The 21,260-nt window shown below is 39.9% G+C and overlaps 1 protein-coding gene across 2 annotated transcripts in view; it reads right to left on the bottom strand.

The window, feature by feature from the left end:
• The window catches only part of BACE2 (beta-secretase 2), a 1,024,906-nt gene that overhangs the window by 80,374 nt on the left and 923,272 nt on the right, over positions 1–21,260 (bottom strand). For both annotated transcript variants that reach the window (XM_044071568.1, XM_044071569.1), the window contains exon 7: positions 19,277–19,426. In XM_044071568.1, the coding sequence (XP_043927503.1) occupies positions 19,277–19,426 (150 nt within the window). The remainder of the gene's footprint in view (positions 1–19,276; positions 19,427–21,260) is intronic.

The raw sequence follows: 21,260 nt of genomic DNA on the forward strand, positions 1-21,260 counted from the left end.
ATTTTTTATCTAGGTATATAGATAGAGGTTCTGTCAGCCAGCCTTTGCTTGAGACTATCGGTCTCAATGGGGGGTCTGACGGTTGTTTGTGGATCTTTGGTAACCCTCTAAAGGTGGGAACTAGGGGATTTTCTACTATAAAGTATTTATACATCTCAATATCAATGACATTACTTAATAGAAGATCATACAGGTGACCATGTACACCCTTGATTATTTTGTTTAATGAACTTCCATCCAGTGGATGATAAGTGTCTCTGTCTGATAGCAGAGACTCTATTTTACTGACATACATCCCTCTATCCATCACAACAATAGCTCCCCCCTTGTCCGCTTTTCTTATTATTATGTCTTCATTCTTCTGCAGACAAAACACTGCTTCTCTTTCATCCCTAGTCATATTAAAAAAATCAGGTTTCACATCATTCCTGCTATATAGTTCATATAAGTCACTTTCACAGGCCCGTTCAAATGCCTCAAGCATCGGATGTTGTGGAGGCACAAATGTTGATGGTTTCCTGAAAATGTTAATGTTGCCATTATCGGCATTACTTGTGGCCTCTCCAAATAACATTTTAAGGCCTATATTTCTTGTAAATAACTTTATGTCTACAATTATGTCAGCTACATCTACAAAGCCAGATGGTATGAAACCCAGGCCCTTGTTTAATACTGAAAGTTCAATTTCGCTTAAAACATACCTAGAAATGTTGAAGACTAGGTCATGCTGATGGGTTTCAATGCCTTCCTCTGTTGCTCGTAGATCTCTTCGGTGCTTTTCCTTTTCTTCCTCTGATTGTAAGGAGACCAAGTCCGTTTGTCTATGGGCTTGATGGGAAGCGGAAAAGATGGAAACCCTTCAGATGAAACCCCTTCGGATTCTAAAAACACCTTGTCTTCTCTAACATCTGATTGTAGTTCCACCGTCGGTTGTTTGGCAAGAACATCTCTATTTGCAATGTTCATTGTTGAGGGGGGGGGGTGGTGGTGTGTGTAGATGAATGTTTCTCACCCTCTGAGTGTATTAGGGCCTTGATAGTAACCTGTCGCTTATTCCCAATGAATTTTTTTGTTTTGGAGCCCATGTTCGAGTTCAGCGTAGTAGAAGATTGCATGTTGGGTTTCTCAACGGACCCTGTTGCGTGCATAGTGATGTTTTTCTGAGCATTCATTGAACCTTTATCGGATGACAAAAGCGGAGGGGGTTTGTTTATGTTGGCATCCTGTGGTGCCCGATTGGGAATCCTCTCTCGGCCAAGAAAAGACTTGGCATTTCTGGAAATCCATAAAGTCCCTCTCCAGTTTTCTCTTTTTGTCTTGCATTGATCTGCTCTCCAAAGAAGAGAGCATAGTTTTTAAGTCATTCCGTAAAATCTCCATTTCTTGAACATTAAGTATAGTGCTCAGTTCTGTCTCTATGGCATTAATTTCAGCCATCAGCGCTTTTTCCACAATATTATACTGCTCAATTAATATCGAAATGTATGAAAAACTAGTGTCAAGATTTAATTTTTGCCATTTGGCAAGTAATTCAGGATGTGCTGTGCGAACGTCGGCATCTACAAAACTCTTAGACCTCTAGGGACAAGTCTAAAATTAAGACACGCCTCCATATGCAGCTTCTGCCATTGAATGTTCTTCAGTTTCTGTAATTTTGTCTCTAGCCGCCTTGTTATCAGTATTACATCCATATTATGCTTCATTGACTTGTTCACATCACTGTTGCTAGATAACTCTCTAGTTGTAAGTCTTAGAAGAGGGTTGCTATTCATCTCCATTAATTCATTTAAACTGAATGCCTTTTCAGGTCCCACAGCATTTAAACTCAAAGTTAGAGCTGGTTCCATAGCCATGTCTCAGTGGTGAGATAAAAACACAGTACAAGCAGTAAAAGAAACTCACCACTGAGCGAAGCAGCCTTGGAAAAAAAGAGCTGTATACAAGAGAACAAAAACCAAGGATGCACCAACAGCTATGTAGAAATCCAAAAATTATCAGCAAACAAATCCAAAACGACAACAGCCAATGATATATTCCACTTTTTATTGACAGGAACAGAATAAAATAGTAAGCGCTTTCACATCCTATGATGCTTCTTCAGACTTCAATAACATTCAGTGAAAAGCCACTCTTTAATGAATAATGCTGAAACAACACTTTTATAAAGTTATTTCAACTGCACTTTGTTATGCACATAATGCTGGGTTAAGTGATCAACTTTTAAAGTACTACTGAATTCTTTAGGCACAGGCACTTTAAACATGAATAGGTAATTGCTTGTTATGTGATTAAGCTGTGCAAAGAAGCTGTATTTAAAGAGTGGCTTTTCACTGAATGTTCTGAAGAAGCATCATAGGATGTGAAAGCGCTTACTATTTTATTCTGTTCCTGTCAATAAAAAGTGGAATATATCATTGGCTGTTGTCGTTTTGGATTTGTTTGCTGATAATTTTTGGATTTCTACATAGCTGTTGGTGCATCCTTGGTTTTTGTTCTCTTGTATACAGCTCTTTTTATCCAAGGCTGCTTCGCTCAGTGGTGAGTTTCTTTTACTGCTTGTACTGTGTTTTTATCTCACCACTGAGACATGGCTATGGAACCAGCTCTAACTCTGAGTTTAAATGCTGTGGGACCTAAAAAGGCATTCAGTTTAAATGAATTAATGGAGATGAATAGCAACCCTCTTCTAAGACTTACAACTAGAGAGTTATCTAGCAACAGTGATGTGAACAAGTCAATGAAGCATAATATGGATGTAATACTGATAACAAGGCGGCTAGAGACAAAATTACAGAAACTGAAGAACATTCAATGGCAGAAGCTGCATATGGAGGCGTGTGTTAATTTTAGACTTGTCCCTAGAGGTCTAAGAGTTTTGAAGATGCCGACGTTCGGCACAGCGTATCCTGAATTACTTGCCAAATGGCAAAAATTAAATCTTGACACTAGTTTTTCATACATTTCGATATTAATTGAGCAGTATAATATTGTGGAAAAAGCGCTGATGGCTGAAATTAATGCCATAGAGACAGAACTGAGCACTATACTTAATGTTCAAGAAATGGAGATTTTACGGAATTACTTAAAAACTATGCTCTCTTCTTTGGAGAGCAGATCAATGCAAGACAAAAAGAAAAAACTGGAGAGGGACTTTATGGATTTCCAGAAAGGCCAAGTCTTTTCTTGGCCGAGAGAGAGGATTCCCAATCGGGCACCACAGGATGCCAACATAAACAAACCCCCTCCGCTTTTGTCATCCGATAAAGGTTCAATGAATGCTCAGAAATCCATCACTATGCACGCAACAGGGTCCGTTGAGAAACCCAACATGCAATCTTCTACTACGCTGAACTCGAACATGGGCTCCAAAACAAACAAATTCATTGGGAATAAGCGACAGGTTACTATCGAGGCCCTAATACACTCAGAGGGTGAGAAACATTCATCTACACACACCACCCCCCCCTCAACAATGAACACTGCAAATAGAGATGTTCGTGCCAAACAACCGACGGTGGAACTACAATCAGATGTTAGAGAAGGCAGGTGTTTTAGAATCGAAGGGTTTCATCTGAAGGGTTTCCATCTTTTCCGCTTCCCATCAAGCCCATAGACAAACGGACTTGGTCTCCTTGCAATCAGAGGAAGAAAAGGAAAAGCACCGAAGAGATCTACGAGCAACAGAGGAAGGCATTGAAACCCAACAGCATGACCTAGTCTTCAACATTTCTAGGTATGTTTTAAGCGAAATTGAACTTTCAGTATTAAACAAGGGCCTGGGTTTCATACCATCTGGCTTTGTAGATGTAGCTGACATAATTGTAGACATAAAGTTATTTACAAGAAATATAGGCCTTAAAATGTTATTTGGAGAGGCCACAAGTAATGCCGATAATGGCAACATTAACATTTTCAGGAAACCATCAACATTTGTGCCTCCACAACATCCGATGCTTGAGGCATTTGAACGGGCCTGTGAAAGTGACTTATATGAACTATATAGCAGGAATGATGTGAAACCTGATTTTTTTAATATGACTAGGGATGAAAGAGAAGCAGTGTTTTGTCTGCAGAAGAATGAAGACATAATAATAAGAAAAGCGGACAAGGGGGGAGCTATTGTTGTGATGGATAGAGGGATGTATGTCAGTAAAATAGAGTCTCTGCTATCAGACAGAGACACTTATCATCCACTGGATGGAAGTTCATTAAACAAAATAATCAAGGGTGTACATGGTCACCTGTATGATCTTCTATTAAGTAATGTCATTGATATTGAGATGTATAAATACTTTATAGTAGAAAATCCCCTAGTTCCCACCTTTAGAGGGTTACCAAAGATCCACAAACAACCGTCAGACCCCCCATTGACACCGATAGTCTCAAGCAAAGGCTGGCTGACAGAACCTCTATCTATATACCTAGATAAAAAATTTAAGCCAATAGTTAACAACACCAGCCACATACTCAAGGACACTCAACATTTCCTTGAGAATTTAGCAAGTTTCAATAGAGCTACACCAATTGGAAAGGATGATTTATTTGTTACACTTGACGTAAAATCGCTATTTACATCCATTCCTAACACTATAGGAATAGAATATGTTAGGCTGTTTTTGCTTGAGAACCACATTACAAACAACAATGTCATCTGTTGGATGACATTATTGGACATAGTGCTTGAAAACAATGTTCTGTTACACAATGATGGCTACTATCTACAGAAAAAGGGAGTAGCCATGGGCACTCCCTGTGCCAATTCTTATGCCAATCTGGTATTGGCATTTTGGGAAACAACATATGTACTAAAGAATTTGATATATGTCCATTGTCTCAAACACTACAATAGATTTGTGGATGATGTTTTTATTGTATGGGGGGGAACTGAACAACAGCTGATGGAATTTGTTGAATATATCAATGGCACGACCAATTTCTTGATTTTTGAATGTTCATATTCACATCAGATGATAGAATTTCTGGATGTAATGTTAACTAAGGGCAACAATGGGATTGATACAGATTTACATAGGAAGTCCTGTTGGAAGAATAGCCTTCTACATCGAAACAGCATGCATCCCAGACATATACATTCCAACATAGTACAGAACCAAGTCCTTAGAGCATCGAGACTAACCACGCAAGACACAACTTACCATCAGCAGCAAAGTAGACTGCTAGATAACTTTGTTTCTAGAGGATACAAAAAAACTGAGGTGCAGAAAGCCATTAAGACGGGCAATATACATAGAGCCGGTAAAGGTACCCCGTTTTTTAACAGGGACAATGATTTTAGATATGAGAATACCACTAGCAATACTGAAACCAAAATAGGTTAGTAATTCCTTTCACCAATAGAAACACACATATAAAACAAATTTTGGAGGACAATTGGAGATTATTGAAAGCCGATGACAAAATTAGGAACTTAGTGAGCGAAGCCGAGCATAGGTTATAGAAACATGAAATCATTGAATAGGCTTCTATGCTATGAACAAATGCATAGGGGCCCTACTTTGACAACGAAGGAAGGCACTTTTCCCTGCAATGCATGCAATCAATGTAAATACATAGCGGAAGAAGCAACTTTCATACACCCTTATACAGGGCATACATATAGATTTAAAGGCTTTGCCAATTGCAAAACCACAGATGTGGTCTATTTGGCACAATGTCAGTTATGCAAAACGTTCTATGTTGGAAAACCAACAGAACGTTACGTGAACGCATAAGAGAGCACATCTATGCTATAAACAAGGAAAATACCACCAATGCACTGGCACGACATGTAATAGAAAATGGTCTAACGCATTGTTTTAGATTTAGGGTGTTGGAAAACGTGAATAGGACAAGTAGGTTGGGGAACCCCAAAAATAGAACAGAGGAAGTAGAAAACAAGTGGATCCTTAGGCTGCAAGCCCATAAACACGGTCTAAATGAGAAGATCTCACTAAAACCATTTCTAGCAGCCAGACCACTTAAACACTGAAGCTTTGTATATGGACACAATATGCTTGCCAAAAAACATTGATTTTTTTATATGTTTTTTTAGTGAGACATTTTAAAAATAGCATATATATTTTTTTTACTAGACATCATAGTTTTTTGTATTTTATTTTTTATATATTTTTAATAAGCTAATTTATATAGACAAAACTTTATAAACTTGGTCAATAAGTTCAATGGAGTTTTCAGAAGAAGACTCCAAAGGATAAAATACACTTGTTGAAATAACATTTTCATTATGTTATGCATATAATATTGTACTGAGTGACTAACTTTTAAAGCACCATTGAATTCTTTAGGCATAGGCACTTTAAATATGATTAGTCAACTGCTTGACATGAGATTATGTTGTGCAAAGAAGCTGCATCTAAAGAGTGGCTTATATGTGTTTTATGAATAATGCTGAAGCAACACTTTTATAAAGTTATTTCAACTGCACTTTGTTATGCACATAATGCTGGGTTAAGTGATCAACTTTTAAAGTACTACTGAATTCTTTAGGCACAGGCACTTTAAACATGAATAGGTAATTGCTTGTTATGTGATTAAGCTGTGCAAAGAAGCTGTATTTAAAGAGTGGCTTTTCACTGAATGTTCTGAAGAAGCATCATAGGATGTGAAAGCGCTTACTATTTTATTCTGTTCCTGTCAATAAAAAGTGGAATATATCGTTGGCTGTCATCTTGGATTTGTTTGCTGATAATTTTTGGATTTCTACATAGCTGTTGGTGCATCCTTGGTTTTTGTTCTCTTGTATACAGCTCTTTTTATCCAAGGCTGCTTCGCTCAGTGGTGAGTTTCTTTTACTGCTTGCAACATCTCAAAATTACCACCTCCAATTCAAAGGTGAGGGTTCTGTCATAGAACAGACAGTATTGCTTGTTACAAGTCTGTGTGTGTGTGTGTGTGTGTGTGTGTGTGTGTGTGTGTGTGTGTGTGTGTGTGTGTGTGTGTGGAGGGGGGGTTACTACAGGTTGTGGATTCTACATATTTGGGGCCTTGTTCAAGACAGTCTGTGCAGGGAATCAAGACACTGACCAATGAATTGATGAAGCAGCAGAAATGCTCCAAGCATTTTATCAGACTGTGGTAGGTAGGTGAAAGCCAGTCCTTATTTATGATCATATGCCTTGAGTAGTGACTGAAAGGATAATACTGTGAATACAGCAAGCAGAAATAAGGTTCTTACACAGGGTTGCTGGGCTCACCCTCTGTAAACCTAAAATTTCACCACACAAAATCTGCCACTTTAGTGTTAAACTACAGGCAAAGACATCCGATTAATCAATAACTTCACTTAACTGGGAACTCATGGCATTACATTTCTTAAGGCACAATATCAGTCCAACACGATTAAACAATATGAATTAATTAAGAAAACATATCATCTGATTTCTTAAATCTTCTTAGTATGCAGCCAAAAATATACAAGGTCTTACAAGCACAAGGTAGCCATTTAAAGTGATTGCGTATGTGGGCACCTTTTCAGGAGTGAACCAGTTCAAATAAATAAAAGACAACAACTAAGACAGAATCAGCTTCAGAATATATCACAGAAAAAGGGTGGATTAAATATTTAACCCATATTAGCAATAGATCACAAATATATGTTAAAATAAGGGCATTTAGTAATTTAGAACTATTGCACCGCAAGTGGTTACTGCATATTACAAGTACTTATATTAGACAAAATAAATGCAGAGATAAGAAACTAATTAAATCATACAACATTCTTCACTTCTATGGCAATAACGAATCAACATGGATTTAACTACAGCCTTTGTGTTTCAGTCAGAAGAAAGGTGTTGTGGTTAGACATAAATCTGCTTAATCAACAGTAAAAGGAAGCATATGTCACAGCTTCAGATCAAAACTGGATTTATTTTGTATGGCTTTCAAAATAGTACACGGGTGGCTAACAGTAGTCAGCTGTTATTCATTAGAACACACTGAATGAAAAACTGGTCCTTCTTGCTAATCTTTGGTCAACAGAAAGAAGATTGCTGATACCGAGTCAAAGTTGCAATACAGCCCATAAGATTGTTTTAATCTGCTTTTGGTTTTATTTCTCTCACCCATGAGAATCATGCACCCTTCCATATTAGGTCCACTGGCTCCTTAAAAACTTCCTGGCATTCAGAGATGCCAGCTGAGAAAGGAAAGTAAAGAGCCTTTTTTGATGAACCCTTGCTATGCTAAGCCCAGTGGGACTGAGCGGTACAGTACACCTGATCACAGACACAGACACACACACACACACAGACACACACACACACACACACACACACACACACACACACACACACACACACACACACACACACACACACACAAAACTCTCTGTGGCCGTGTCTGAAGAAGCCAGCATTGAGGTCACAAACTGAACCGGAGACAAGCACAGCAAAATTAGAGATCCATCCCTCTATAACACACAGTGAACAAAATCATATATTTTGTTATAATTACTAGAAAAAATAAGTTCATTAAAAACATTGTATTGCCTACGATACTGTGTGTGATGTAAACTTATCTCCTTCAAACCACATGAAAACCCAAATCCACATATTTTAAAAAAATGGTAATATTTCTTTAGCTACCATACAGAACATTTTTTTTACTTCAGCACTAAAGTATGCATGTAAAATGGAGACACTGGTTCACTATGCCTACAATTATATGCCCAAGTTGCTATTAACCAACTCCATTCTATGTTGATGAGTTCAAGTTCAAATTTATTACATTTTCTATGCACTATCAACAAAAATGGCATGTAGCAGACTGTACAATGTGTAGCTTTGGCACCTCACCGCAGTATGTTCCATGGCTTGACTCCTTTCGGGGGTGCTTTGTGTGTGGAGTCTGCATGTCCTACCTGTGTTTTTGTGGGTTCTCTTTGGGTAGTCTGGTTTCATCCCACCTCTTAAACATGCCAACTAAACAGTCCCTAAGTTGTGTGCAGTGTGTGATAAGGAAGGAAGGCCTGGCACTCTACTTATGTTCCCTACTTCCCCTATAAAATCTGTGGATGTCAACAGCTGCTCCTGGGATTGCTACAGGAACTGGATGTGACCCATGAACTATGGATGGATGATCAACAAAAAGAACATGATACAGATGAATATGTGATCCAAATGTCTCTCCACAGAGAGACCACTCACCAGTGAAGACTCTCCAGGGTTCTGTGCGGGGACCTCTCCTGTTTGGCATCAACTTTTCTGAAGTAAAAGTCAATACCAGTGGGTTCTGGCGGACTAAGTTTGCAGATGACTGCAAGCTAGGAGTAGTCATTGAATCCCCAGATGACTTGAAAATCCTGCAGGAAGATTTGTCCCAAATAAATAACTGGTGCCAAAATCATGGTCTGAAACTAAGTGCCAAAACATGCATTATTGCATTATTTGGGAAGTCATCTATCCCAGGGAACTACCGCATGGACAATAAACCCATAAACGTTAATCTAGTTATTAGGGATTTGGAAGCCTCTGTAGAGAGTGATCTAATTTTTGACCAACATATGTCTACTACTGTCAGGCATTTCTTCTATACTGCACCGCTTTATAAACAAAGGAGTTGTGTCTAGATCTAGGGATATATTTGTCCCCGTTTAATCATCCCTCAATAGCCCAGTCATTGAATATAGTGCCCCTTTTGGCATGTACCTGTCCAGACACATGAAACAACTAGAACACCAACAGAGATGCCATACTAAAAAGATACACGGCCTACACAACATGCACTAGACGGACCGACTCAAAGCTCTGTCACTATATTCGATACCCTACAGACTGCTAATGGATGGGAAACAGAACATGTACTCCAAAACTGCCCCCTGTACTACTAATGGGCACAGGCAGCTCCTAAATGCTTTATCCTATGGATGGGTCCTGTCAAATTATCTATGGTATGATCCTAGTTACTCTCATTAGGGGTAATACATAATTATCGATCATGGGATGGGTAAGGCCAATCTATAACCAAATGGGATATGTTATTCGCGCACAAAAAGGGAAACTGGCTAGTCTTAAAATGGCCCACAAGGGCAGTTAGCTTAGTACTTACCTATGAAAACAACATATTAAACAACTGACAAAATGCTTGTAATACACTCAGAGTGTTAGGAAAGTAATTGAAAAAAATTGTAGATAATAATAATAATAATAATAATAATGAATCAACATAGATTTAACTACATCCTTTTAGCTTCAAAAAGGAAGAAAGGCTTTGTGATTAGATCTAAACCTTTAAAGTGTTAAATCACAAATGTTAAAAGTAAAATAAATCAAAAACTGTGTAAAAAGTGCAGTTATGTAACTAAGCTTACCATAACAGCAGATGCCTGAATAGATCACTGTTGCAGTAGCTATATGGGACATCCAAGGCTATAACGGACATCTTGCCAAGTAACAGACCAGCAGTCCAGCCTTCAAAGCTTTAAGTCTCTTTCCACGCTCCTTAGCCACTGGTCTGCATGAGAGATATATAATAAACCAGTGGCTAGAGTGATAAAACTTCAGGGATTTCTTGCATCAGAAGAGAGACAAAGAAGCCAGACAAGAACATCTATAATAAAAAAAAAAAAATCCCACACCCTGGCAAAATAAAACAAAACAAAAAGCAGCTAAAATAGGGGACGGATGCAGGAATGATCTGTTTGAACATCTACTGCTATGGCAAGTTTACTTATGCAATTGCATTGTGTTCATCATTACATAACTGCTGCAAAATCCTTAGCTATACGGGATGAATACCACAGTTTAAAAAGCAAGGGGGAGGAGGAAGATGGTTCAGAGTGCAGGATCTCTTGGACAACAGTCCTGGCAGAGTCTGCTCTACAGCTAATGATCGACTCTAGTTTGCATTGTTTAGTAAGGGTATGTACAGATGACTAAGTTGCTGCCTGTAGTTTATTTCTAGAGACCACCCCTTTACAAAACACTACAGAATGAACCAAAGCCCTTGTAGAGCAGGCCAGGACTTTGCCTGAAGTGTCTTAATATGGTGAGAATAACAAAAAGGCAAAAGCAAGGTACAGCCATTTGGAAACCGTTTGTTTAGATACTGGTTGTCCCTCCCCCTTACCTTCATGGGAAATGAATGGTTATCAGAAGTCCTAAAGGTTTTTGTTCTGTCAGTGTAGTACCCGAGTTGCCTGTGTATATAGAACTCTTTCTCCTTCACGTTCAGGTTCTGGGAAGAACACGCGGAGATGAACTACCTGACTCAGTGTAAACTCTGAAATGGCCTGAGGCATAAAAGAAGGATTTGTTCTCAGAGTAACCTATCTTTGTGAAAAACGAGATAGGGAAGTATATGAGCTTGTAACTCAGATACTATTCTTGCAGAAGTCTAATCAATGAGTAACACTGTCTTCAAAGATAAGAGCTTCAAATAAGCCTCACAAACATGTTACAAGGAAGCAGTACAAGGTATTCTTGCACAGAGTTAAAATCCCAAGAAGAAGCCAACTGTCTTCTAGGTGGACAGATATATAATACCCCCTTCATAAACTGTTTCACTTGATGTAGACAAGAAAGGGGGAATCTAAGGGCAGAATGAGCATAAATGTCTGAGAGATGGATCTTGATAGAAAAATGAGAGGCCAGAGGATAATAACTCACTAGAGATACTTTTCATTTACCCATATATACATGACTTCCTAGTAGTAGGTTTCTTGTCCCATTAATACCTGCTGAATGTCCTTAAGAAAAAAATGTCCAAGAGATATTACATTTCTATCATCCAGGTAGTCAGTTGAAAGCTGAAGTGTATCATACTCTCCCTTGTCCTGTGTTAGTAAGGTCATTCCGTGAGGAAGCTTGTGGTAATTGCCCTTGGCCACTTTCAAAAGAAGGACGAAAGTACAGTTGCGTACACTTACCATAAATGTAGATGTTCGAGTGTATTCACTGCTGCAGTCATCACATTTGGGTTATCTGCCTGCAGGTAGTCCTCACCCGGCCTGAATACCTGAGTCTTCAGATTCCTGCGTCAGATGCTGTCGCTTCTTCCATGATGTCAGGTAGTCAGGGGTATAAAGCATGCAGCTAATGCCATTACATCAGTTTTTCTTGGCCCCAGATGTCAGGTGCCCCCCTTAATGGGAAGCAATTATATATATATATATATATATATATATATATATATATATATATACACACACACACACACACACACACACACACACACACACACACACACACAAGGTTATACCTCCAACAAAAAAGCAAATACACCAAAAAGCTTTTAAGTAAAGTAAAGGAGATTAGAGGTATAGCCAAAAGAAGTCAGGGGGCTGGAGGGAGGGTAACCAGGGCCGCAACAGTGAATACACTCGAAAATCTACATTTATGGTAAGTGTACACAAGTGTACTATGTTCTTCATGTTTCAATGTAGCAGTCATCACATTTGGGTAGATTCACAAAGCTAGGGAAGGGAGGAGGAAGTTAGAGAGCATTAGGACCAGCTATAAGGCCCTGCAAGACTGCAGTGGCAAAGCCAGCTCTGGATTTAGAGAAAATTGGCAAATAGTAATGCTTGGTGAAAGTATGTACAGAACTCCAGGTAGCAGCTTCTAGGATGTCTCTGGTAGGGACACCTCTGAGAAAGGATGCAGAGGTAGACGCAGCCCTGGTTGAATGGGGTCTAATCCCCTGTGGGACAGGTTTTCCATGGTGCTTATAGCAGAAATGAATGCAATGGCCTATCCATTTACAAATGGTTTGCTTTGAAATAGCCTTCCCCACTGCCCCTGCAGCAAATGCCACCAGCAGTTGTTCAGATTTCCTTTGAGGTTTAGTCCTGTCCAAGTAAAATCTAAGTTGTCTGTAAACATCTAACGAGTGCAGTATCCGTTCCACTTTGTTCTGTGGATTAGAAAAGAAGGTTGGCAAATTAATGGACTGATTAAGAGCAACACTGGATACCACCTTGGGCATGAAAGAGGGATTGGTCCTGAGGGACACCCTGTCCGCATGAAAGGCTCAACTGCCATAATGGCCTGTAATTCAGATACCCTTCTTGCTGAAGTGATTGTTAAAAGGAAAGTGGTTTTCCAAGAAAGGAATTTTAACTCTGCAGTTGCAGCTGGCTCAAAAGGAGGAAGAGAGTTTTTCCAATACAAAGTTAAGGTCCCAGGCTGGAGTTGGTGCTCTCCTGAGTGATCTTAAGTTTTTGGCCCCTCTGAGGAACTGCTTGAGCAGTGGATGAGAAAAGAGGGATGGTTTTGTGTTGTAATGAGCTGAAATGGCTGAGGCATGAATTCTGATGGAGGAAAAGGAAAGGCCTTGTGAAGCATCTCAGTTAAGTATTGAAGAATCTGAGGTAAATTGGGCACTGCTGTGGCCATCCCTTGAGTTTGGTTCCAGGCACAGAATCTTTTTCCATTTTTCAGCACAAGATAAGATTTTCTAGTACTAGGCCTCCTTGCCTCCAAAATGACATCCAACACTTGTTTACTGAAGGATGGTAACAGAGAGATTAGGTAATTAGCCACACTGCCAGGTTCAGGGTTTGAAGCTGGGGATGCAGAATCTGGCTCTCCTGCCGAGACAGCAGGGTAGGGGTCTGAGGCAGGTGCCATGGGGCCAGCTGTGACACACTACGCAAGAGGGGGTACCAGTGTTGGCATGGCCAGTCTGGTGCAATCAATATCATCCTTGGTTTGGAATGGGTATCCCCCTGCTTGTTTATGTACCACAGGACTGTGGTGGTGTGTATCTTTATCAGTAGTTGTCCTGGATGAAGATGGTCCTTGAAGGCTGTCAGAGCATTCTGTACAGCTAGCATCTCTTTCTGGCTGATATGTAGGTGCATTTGATTTGGGCTCCATTGGCCCTGAATGCATCTCTCTGCCAGATGCACCCCTCCAAGCATAATCTGATGCGTCTGTAGTCAGGGTTTGGGTGGCAGGGGGTGGAATGAATGACAGTCTCTTGTTTTGGTGGCAGGCCTCTGCCCACCACAGGAATTCTTGCTGCAGGCAAGGAATGATATGAATCATTGTTTCCAGGCTGTGACAATGTTGACTCCATAAGCTTTTTAGGAATGCAGGAAGCCATGAACCCCAAGGCCTGCAGAATTTGTCTTGCAGATAGCTGGGTTTTTGTGGCCACTTGTTTGAATTAAGTCATCAATTGAATTTGTTTTTCTGGTGTAAGGTAAGTCATCTGGGCAGTTGTATTTAAGCTTGCACCCAGGAATGTAATTATTTGAGAGGGTACCGGTAGTGATTTCTTTTCATTTATGGCATACCCTACACAAGTTATAAGTCTTTTTACAAATGCCAGATGTTTAAGAAGAGTGCCCTTGTTTTCTGCCTGAATTAGGCAATTGTCCAGGTAAGGATAAATTTGAATGTTTCTTTGTCTGAAAAATGCAATTACTGGTGTCAGGCACTTTGTGAAGTCCCTGGGCACAATAGATAAGCCAAAGGGCAGTGCAGAGAACTGGTAATGCAAATAGCCTGCTTTGAAGCGGAGGTATCTTCTGCAAGATTCCCTGATTGGGATATGCAGGTAAGCCTCTTTTAAGTCTAGAGTTACCAATCAGGCATCCTTGCCTAGCATAGGCAGTAACTGTTGTAGAGTCAGCATCTTGAATTTTGGAATGTCCAGGAATGTATTTAGAATGGATAAGTCCAGAATTGGATGCCATAATTTGTCTTTTCTGGGTACCAGGAAAAGTCTTGAATAAAAACCTTGTCCCTTTTCATTTTCTGGTACTGGTTGAATAGCCCCCACATTCATGAGAGACATAACTTGTTTCTGGGCCTCTGCCCACTGATTTGGAGGCAGATCTGGCCATCCGTTTGGGATTGGCAACGTGTGGAAATGAAATCTGTATCCCTGGGATACTATATTTAAAACCCACTTGTCCTGGGTAATTAGTTGCCAGTTTCATGCATGAAGTGCCAGTTTTCCCACAAAAGGGGCGGCCAAAAGATAAGTGCTTGGTGATTGCACAGGAAAGTCACTGAGACTGTTTACCGTAGGAAGGTGCCTTGTTACTTCCAGATTTGGAGGTGGAGGCACCCCATTGTTTTGTTGTGACTGAAACCTGGAGCCTTTGGAGTGTCTGGGTTTGACCGGAGCGGCTATGGTGGGTACTGGAAAGGACCAATTCTTAGTAGGCCAGTGCTTACTGAACATGGGCGGTTGCACTTGTAGGAAATCTTTTACAGTTTGCATAGATTTAGCTTCATCTTCCATCTTTTTCAAAACTTCTTCTGCCTTATTACCAAATAGACTGTCCTGTTGTAAAGTAGCATCCAACAATTTTGCTTTAACATGATCAGGCAGATTTTGCTCCTTGAGCCAAGCATGCCTTCTTATCACAGATCCAGTGACAGCGGCCCTGCAAGCGGCCTCCAAGGAATCAAAACCACATTGCAAAGTATGTTTGCCAACTTGTTCAGCTGAATGCAATAAATCCTGCAACTCTATTTTCCACACAGTCAGAAATCAACATAATTTTCAGTTTAAGTAAGCCCATGACATGCTGCTGATATTTAAGCATATGAAATTGACAGTTTAAAGCCCTGATTGCCAAGGTTGCAGACGTGTAAACCTTCTACCAGCTCCCTGAAATAGTTATTTCATTGTGTTGACTTTTAACTTTGGTGAAATTAAAAACCTGTTTTTAACGGTTTACTAGCATCTACACATTGAGAACAGCACTTCGTCTGTTTCAGGTTTCGTATTCAGTTATACGATACACCTTTGTATCAGCCGTGGTTGTTTTTTCTGCTGTTTGTTCAGGATTCTTAGCAGAGGTTGCTTTAATTCCTTTAGGCCCTTGAGAAATTACCTCAGATTCAGCAGTAGGATTTTTGAAAAGAAATTTGTGTGAGTCAGGGACTGTGTAATACCCATCAGGTTTTCTCGGTGCAGTAGGGAGGGTGTCAGGAGTCATACTGGATTCCAGGAAAACATCGTCCACAACATCCAGGACTGGGGGAATGGCCGGGGGTCTGTGCTGTGGAAGATCTAAGAATTCCCTGAGTCTCTTTTTAGACTGAGAGTAGTCCTGACATTTCCATTGGAAATGCTCCCTTAAGGTATGAAGGGTTTCCCCAAAGGAAAAGTCCTCGGGTGGAAAGGCTGAAGGAATGGAATCCTCTGCATCAGAATCCTCATAAGCAGAGAGGGTTTTGCATGTCTTCATATTCAGATGCATCAGAATCATCAGACTCCTGTTCAGACAAAACTACTGGGGATAGATCTCTTTTTTTCTTTTGGAAAGGGTAGCTTGGCTTCCCCTGATCAGCATGATAAGGTCATCCACCATTTTAAGCATTTGAGACTGAGGCAAGGAAGCAGGTGCCTGAGATAAGGTCGTTGGTTTCTTGGGTGTGGTTCATACCCTGGGCCATAGAAACTCAGTAGTTTTCAAAAGATAGGTAGATGCGAAAGAAGTCATTGGTTTGTGTCGAGAATCGGTAGTGCGAAGTACTTCCTTGGAAGCCGGTGCCTGCTCAGTGGCTCCAGACTCATCCAAGGGAGAGACAACCACAGGATCCTTAGTTGAAGAAGAGTTTTGTGGCATACCGGACTCCAAAAGGGTCTCGGTAGCGGCCTGCGAATCCACAAGAGTGGGCATCGGGGGCTGCAAAAGCACCTCACTGAGGACCGGAGAGCTGACAACTAGCTTAACGGAAACGTTGTTGGTAGGTTTGGACCTGTGCGGTCTGTCTCTGTCTTTATCCTTACGTTTATTCGGAAGATCTGCTGTCGGACAGCTTACCGAAGTCATATTGGAAATCGAGGACTGTAAGCGAAAATATCTAGCTACAATAAGGGCCCGACCATGTATAGTTCTGGCATTGAACAAAGTAAGCGAAAATATCTAGCTACAGTAAGGGCCCGACCATGTATAGTTCTGGCATTGAACAAAGCGACAGTGAGGGACATCATGGTCTGGGTCTAAGCAAATGACACAGTAAGAATGAAAGTCTTGGTGTGGTATTTGCTTTCCACAGGCAATTCAATTGTTAACTTTTTCTGACATCGGTTAGTGCAAGAAAAAAGGATCCCCAATGGAGTACTTAGCTTTAGAAGACTTCAGCTTCAATTCGGAAGATGATACTCAGGTAGCGGCCCTCCGTCACTTGTGCGAACTGCTTCTGCTTTGGGCTCCACGGCAAGAAAGGCTAATGTAATGGCGTTGGCTGCCTTACTTTATTGGCTGCCTTACTTTATACTACTGACGACCTGACGTCAGTCCTGAAGCGACAGCAACCGACGCAGAAATACTAAGCCTCTGGTATTCGGGCCAGCCGAGGACTACCCTGGCAAGGATAACCCAAATGTGATGACTGCAACAGTGAAACATGAAGAACATCTGCAGACTGCCATAAAGGCATCCTATAAGGCTGGTAACACAGGAGAAACAGCTGCAGGCTGAGGAAAATTTAGCTGCAATAAATCCTAATATCTTAGTTGAGATTCACATATGCATTTTTGTTTCTACTGGAAAAAAAATCCCTCATTTGGGAAATATCAGCAAAAAAAAAATTCTTCCGTATGGGTATCTGAGGAAAGGCTCTCTTCAGAGTCATAATCTTTACCTTGTAGTGAGAGAATATGAGAAACACAGTCCCAGTCACAATCCTGTCCCTCAGATTTGGGATAAATTATTTTTCTCTTCTGAGGAGGAGGAAAATCATCACTCAAAGAATGAAATGTTCTCAGTAACCCTTTTGCTAAACCCAGCCATTTATCTAATTTAGGAAAGGAAAAAAGTAACAGTGTCTAGATTTACTCTTCCATTTCCTAGGAGACCCCCCCCCCCACCCCACGGACATGAGGAGTGGCTCAACGGTCTCTATCTTAAGCAAGAGGCTCAGTTAGTCATGTGTGAAGATAACTTGCAAATATGCCCATCCCTGGAAACAGACACACTTTGCAAGATTCTTTCAAGCCCCATGAAAACACTACGTCAAAATTGCTGAACACCTCGTACTACATAAAGCATTGATTCATGAAGTTGTCCTAATTCAAATGCAAGTAATTGGATCCTACTAACAGCTGCATGCAAAACCATCATGCCTAATCTAACGTCTTTCATTCCACCCATTAATATTGTATAAGACACAAAATATTCTGCTTGTTAAAAGATGCACTTAAAACTCCAAATTTAAAAACATGGCCTAAACTAACATAACTTTTGATGGTAGTAGACCGCTGTCACTACAGAAAATTAATCTAAATTATGAATATTAATATATTTACACTGACAATAATTATTTGTATTAAGTTACTTAATTTTCTTAAGATAGGGTAAATAAAGTTAACAGAAAACAATCTAAGAAATTTGTCATCCTTATTACTGAACACACAAACTGCTGCAACAGAAATTTATTCTGAGGCATAATTTACATCAAAATTGTATTTCTGTATATGCTGAGACAGAGGGCATAGTTTACTATTTACAGTTATATGTTACATATCTGCATATGTATTTTAATACATATTTATAATTCAATACTTGGTTTATCCAATTTATGAAGAGAAAGGCACAAGTCAGTCCTGGACAGAATGTGATATCATCATAAGACAAAGGCAAATTCATGCTGCAAACACACCTAGGGGCAATCAAAACATAATTCATCCATCAGAATATCACTGGGATGTGGTAGAAAGTGGAGCCTCCTGAAAACCCCCAAGTGGATACTGGAAGGACATGTAGGTTCTCAAGGGAAAGCACTCCAACCTGGAATGGGAATCAGGCTAGACACACAAGTGCTGTGAGGGAGTAATGTAAAACAATGCTGCCTTTGCTGGTCTGACAGGAACTCTTGGATGACCTGATTTTTAACAGCTTTTTTATTTCTAATGCTGCTTCCCTTTGGGAGGGAGGAATATCTAGAAGTTTCTTTAACTGCATGAAGGGGAGCAAAAGGGGGTGGAGTAGCCTCTGGCTGTGATCCTTGACATCCAAACATCTCGAGTGCTGGGTGCAGGGATAACAGCTGACCCCCACTGCCTCCAGAGCAAGGCAGTTGGGCAAATTTGGAGAAAGGACCCCAAAAGTCTTGGTTTTATGGGCCATGTCTGTCACAGGGGTGACGCCCACCATTAGAGTTCAAACCATTGAGAAACTGACAGAAGAGACAACATCTGATCATTAAATAACACTGCTTTAATAGTCCATGCAATTCCAACATTAACTTGAATCTGCCTATGTTGGCTTTTTTCATTAAAAAAAAAAAGCTCACTGTTGTAGCTGATTCTATACATGACAAAAGACTTCTAAAGGAAAATTATGCCTGACCTCTGAAGAAATTGTGAGCCGAAATGACTGGCTCGAATTCATTCCTCGTAGATAAATGGAGAGCTTTGGGAACAATGACAATGTTGTTTCGCCTTTTGCCCAGCAGGCCAGTTGACTACCTGTCCAAAAGCCACTGGAGAATTCTGCGATCTGTGAACAGAAGACAAATATTTCTCAGTGTTAGAAATCAGATGAAATATTAATGTATTAACTGATTAAAATCAAGGTCTTAAATTATCTGACAACATTATCTTTAAAATGTCATTTTAACAGAAGATATTCAAAGTCATATAAGAGTCAGTCTGGCAGGCTTCTCAATTTTTTTTTAGGCTTCACACATTTTTAATGGAATAACCAACAAGAGAAAATCAGTCTTTGGGTAGATATTTTCAGTAGTAAGATGTCCTCTATTGTTCATTGTTACATTTGTGAGCCCAGAGAGCCTTATGACTGTTGGACAGCAGCCAAGATATTAATACGAGTAACATGCACAATTTTCTCTTCCTTTATTTTTTTCTATATACTGGACCAATATGCTTTTTTATAACAAAATACAGCAGCTGGAACTCAGTGGTGGCTCCAAGTTACTTTTCTGGCCTTTGCACAATACAGGTATGGCAGCTAGCTGTTATAACACAAGAAAAAACAAAACACACAGAATATGTATACAAGATACATACCTACTATCCACTTATATACTAGCTAAGTCTGCCATTCTTAATGCAGTCCTGTAGAACTGATTTAACTTTCTCAATGTCATGACCCTCAGATACTAAAGAATGCATTTAGTCAGGTATTCTACGCATACCGTGCCAAATATTCTGTCTTACTAGACTGTACAGCAAGTCTTTCAAAGCTTTATACTTACTACTTCTTGATCTAGATCTATGCATGCAAATAACATTCATAAAATGTCTACAACTCTGCTGCCTCTTCACAATCAGGCCACCGATACCCATAACAAAATCTTCCTTTATCACCAGACAAAGGCAAGCTAACAGGTATAGTTTTCTGATTATGTAAAGAGAGTCCTTGAGACTTTAAATCGCTTACTTCTCATAAACCAACTCACTTACTTGGCATCCTTGGGACAGCATGTCATAAGGCAACAAATGATCTAATCAGAACCTTTACAGTTAAAATTCACAAGGTGATCTCTGCACAAATGCACAATCTGTAGGAGCGCCTGGAAGCTAAGGCCTTGGACTCGTACTGTTTACACAGTATATTAACTTCTATTGAAGAATGTGCAATATGTATTGGAGACAGATTTTTCTTTCTTTTCCTTTCTGAATGACTGTTAAATGTTTATGTTTATTATGTTCTTTTCTGCATTACTGAATTTATGTGAAAGATGAATGTTATGTTTGGACCAACAATTCATCTTGTGACTGCAAACAAAAATTTACCTGTGGGTATGAATACATGGAATGGAATTGAATTGCTCACTCAAGTAACTTCTTATTGTCAGTACTAAACATGTACATTACAGTGTAGAGTAATATTACCTAATGGGATTTTATTCATTGCACATCAGTTAAATCAAAGTGTTCCAAATCCCCAACACCAAAAGACTTCCTGGTTTGTTTTTGATCCAGTATAGGTTGCATACTGGGTTCTTCTGAGGATTCAAGGGATACCACAGATTTTTCTTTTTGAAAATGAAGAAGCTGCAGATGATTACGGGTCTAACCTCTTAATGAGCTGGTCCCTGGAGAGTCAAGGGTACAGTGCTTGACTCTTTCAACCTCCAAATGCCTCCTACAGGACTCAGCAAGTCAATTAACCAGACAGTGCTCCTGGGTTAAGTGTTTACCATTTTGGGCTTAAAGGGCATCAAAATGAGGAAAAAACTATGCATTTTCTGAATTTTGAAATATAAATCACTGGTCTTAATGTCTGTTTGTAAACAATGATGGGGCATGTCTGCAAAGTTGGAGACATGCTCATACAACACTAATAACTAAACCTTAAATCAGAGAAC

This window comes from Protopterus annectens, chromosome 5.part0 (genome assembly GCF_019279795.1).
Source record: "Protopterus annectens isolate FY-2018-M chromosome 5.part0, PAN1.0, whole genome shotgun sequence".
Taxonomy (NCBI): domain Eukaryota; kingdom Metazoa; phylum Chordata; order Ceratodontiformes; family Protopteridae; genus Protopterus; species Protopterus annectens.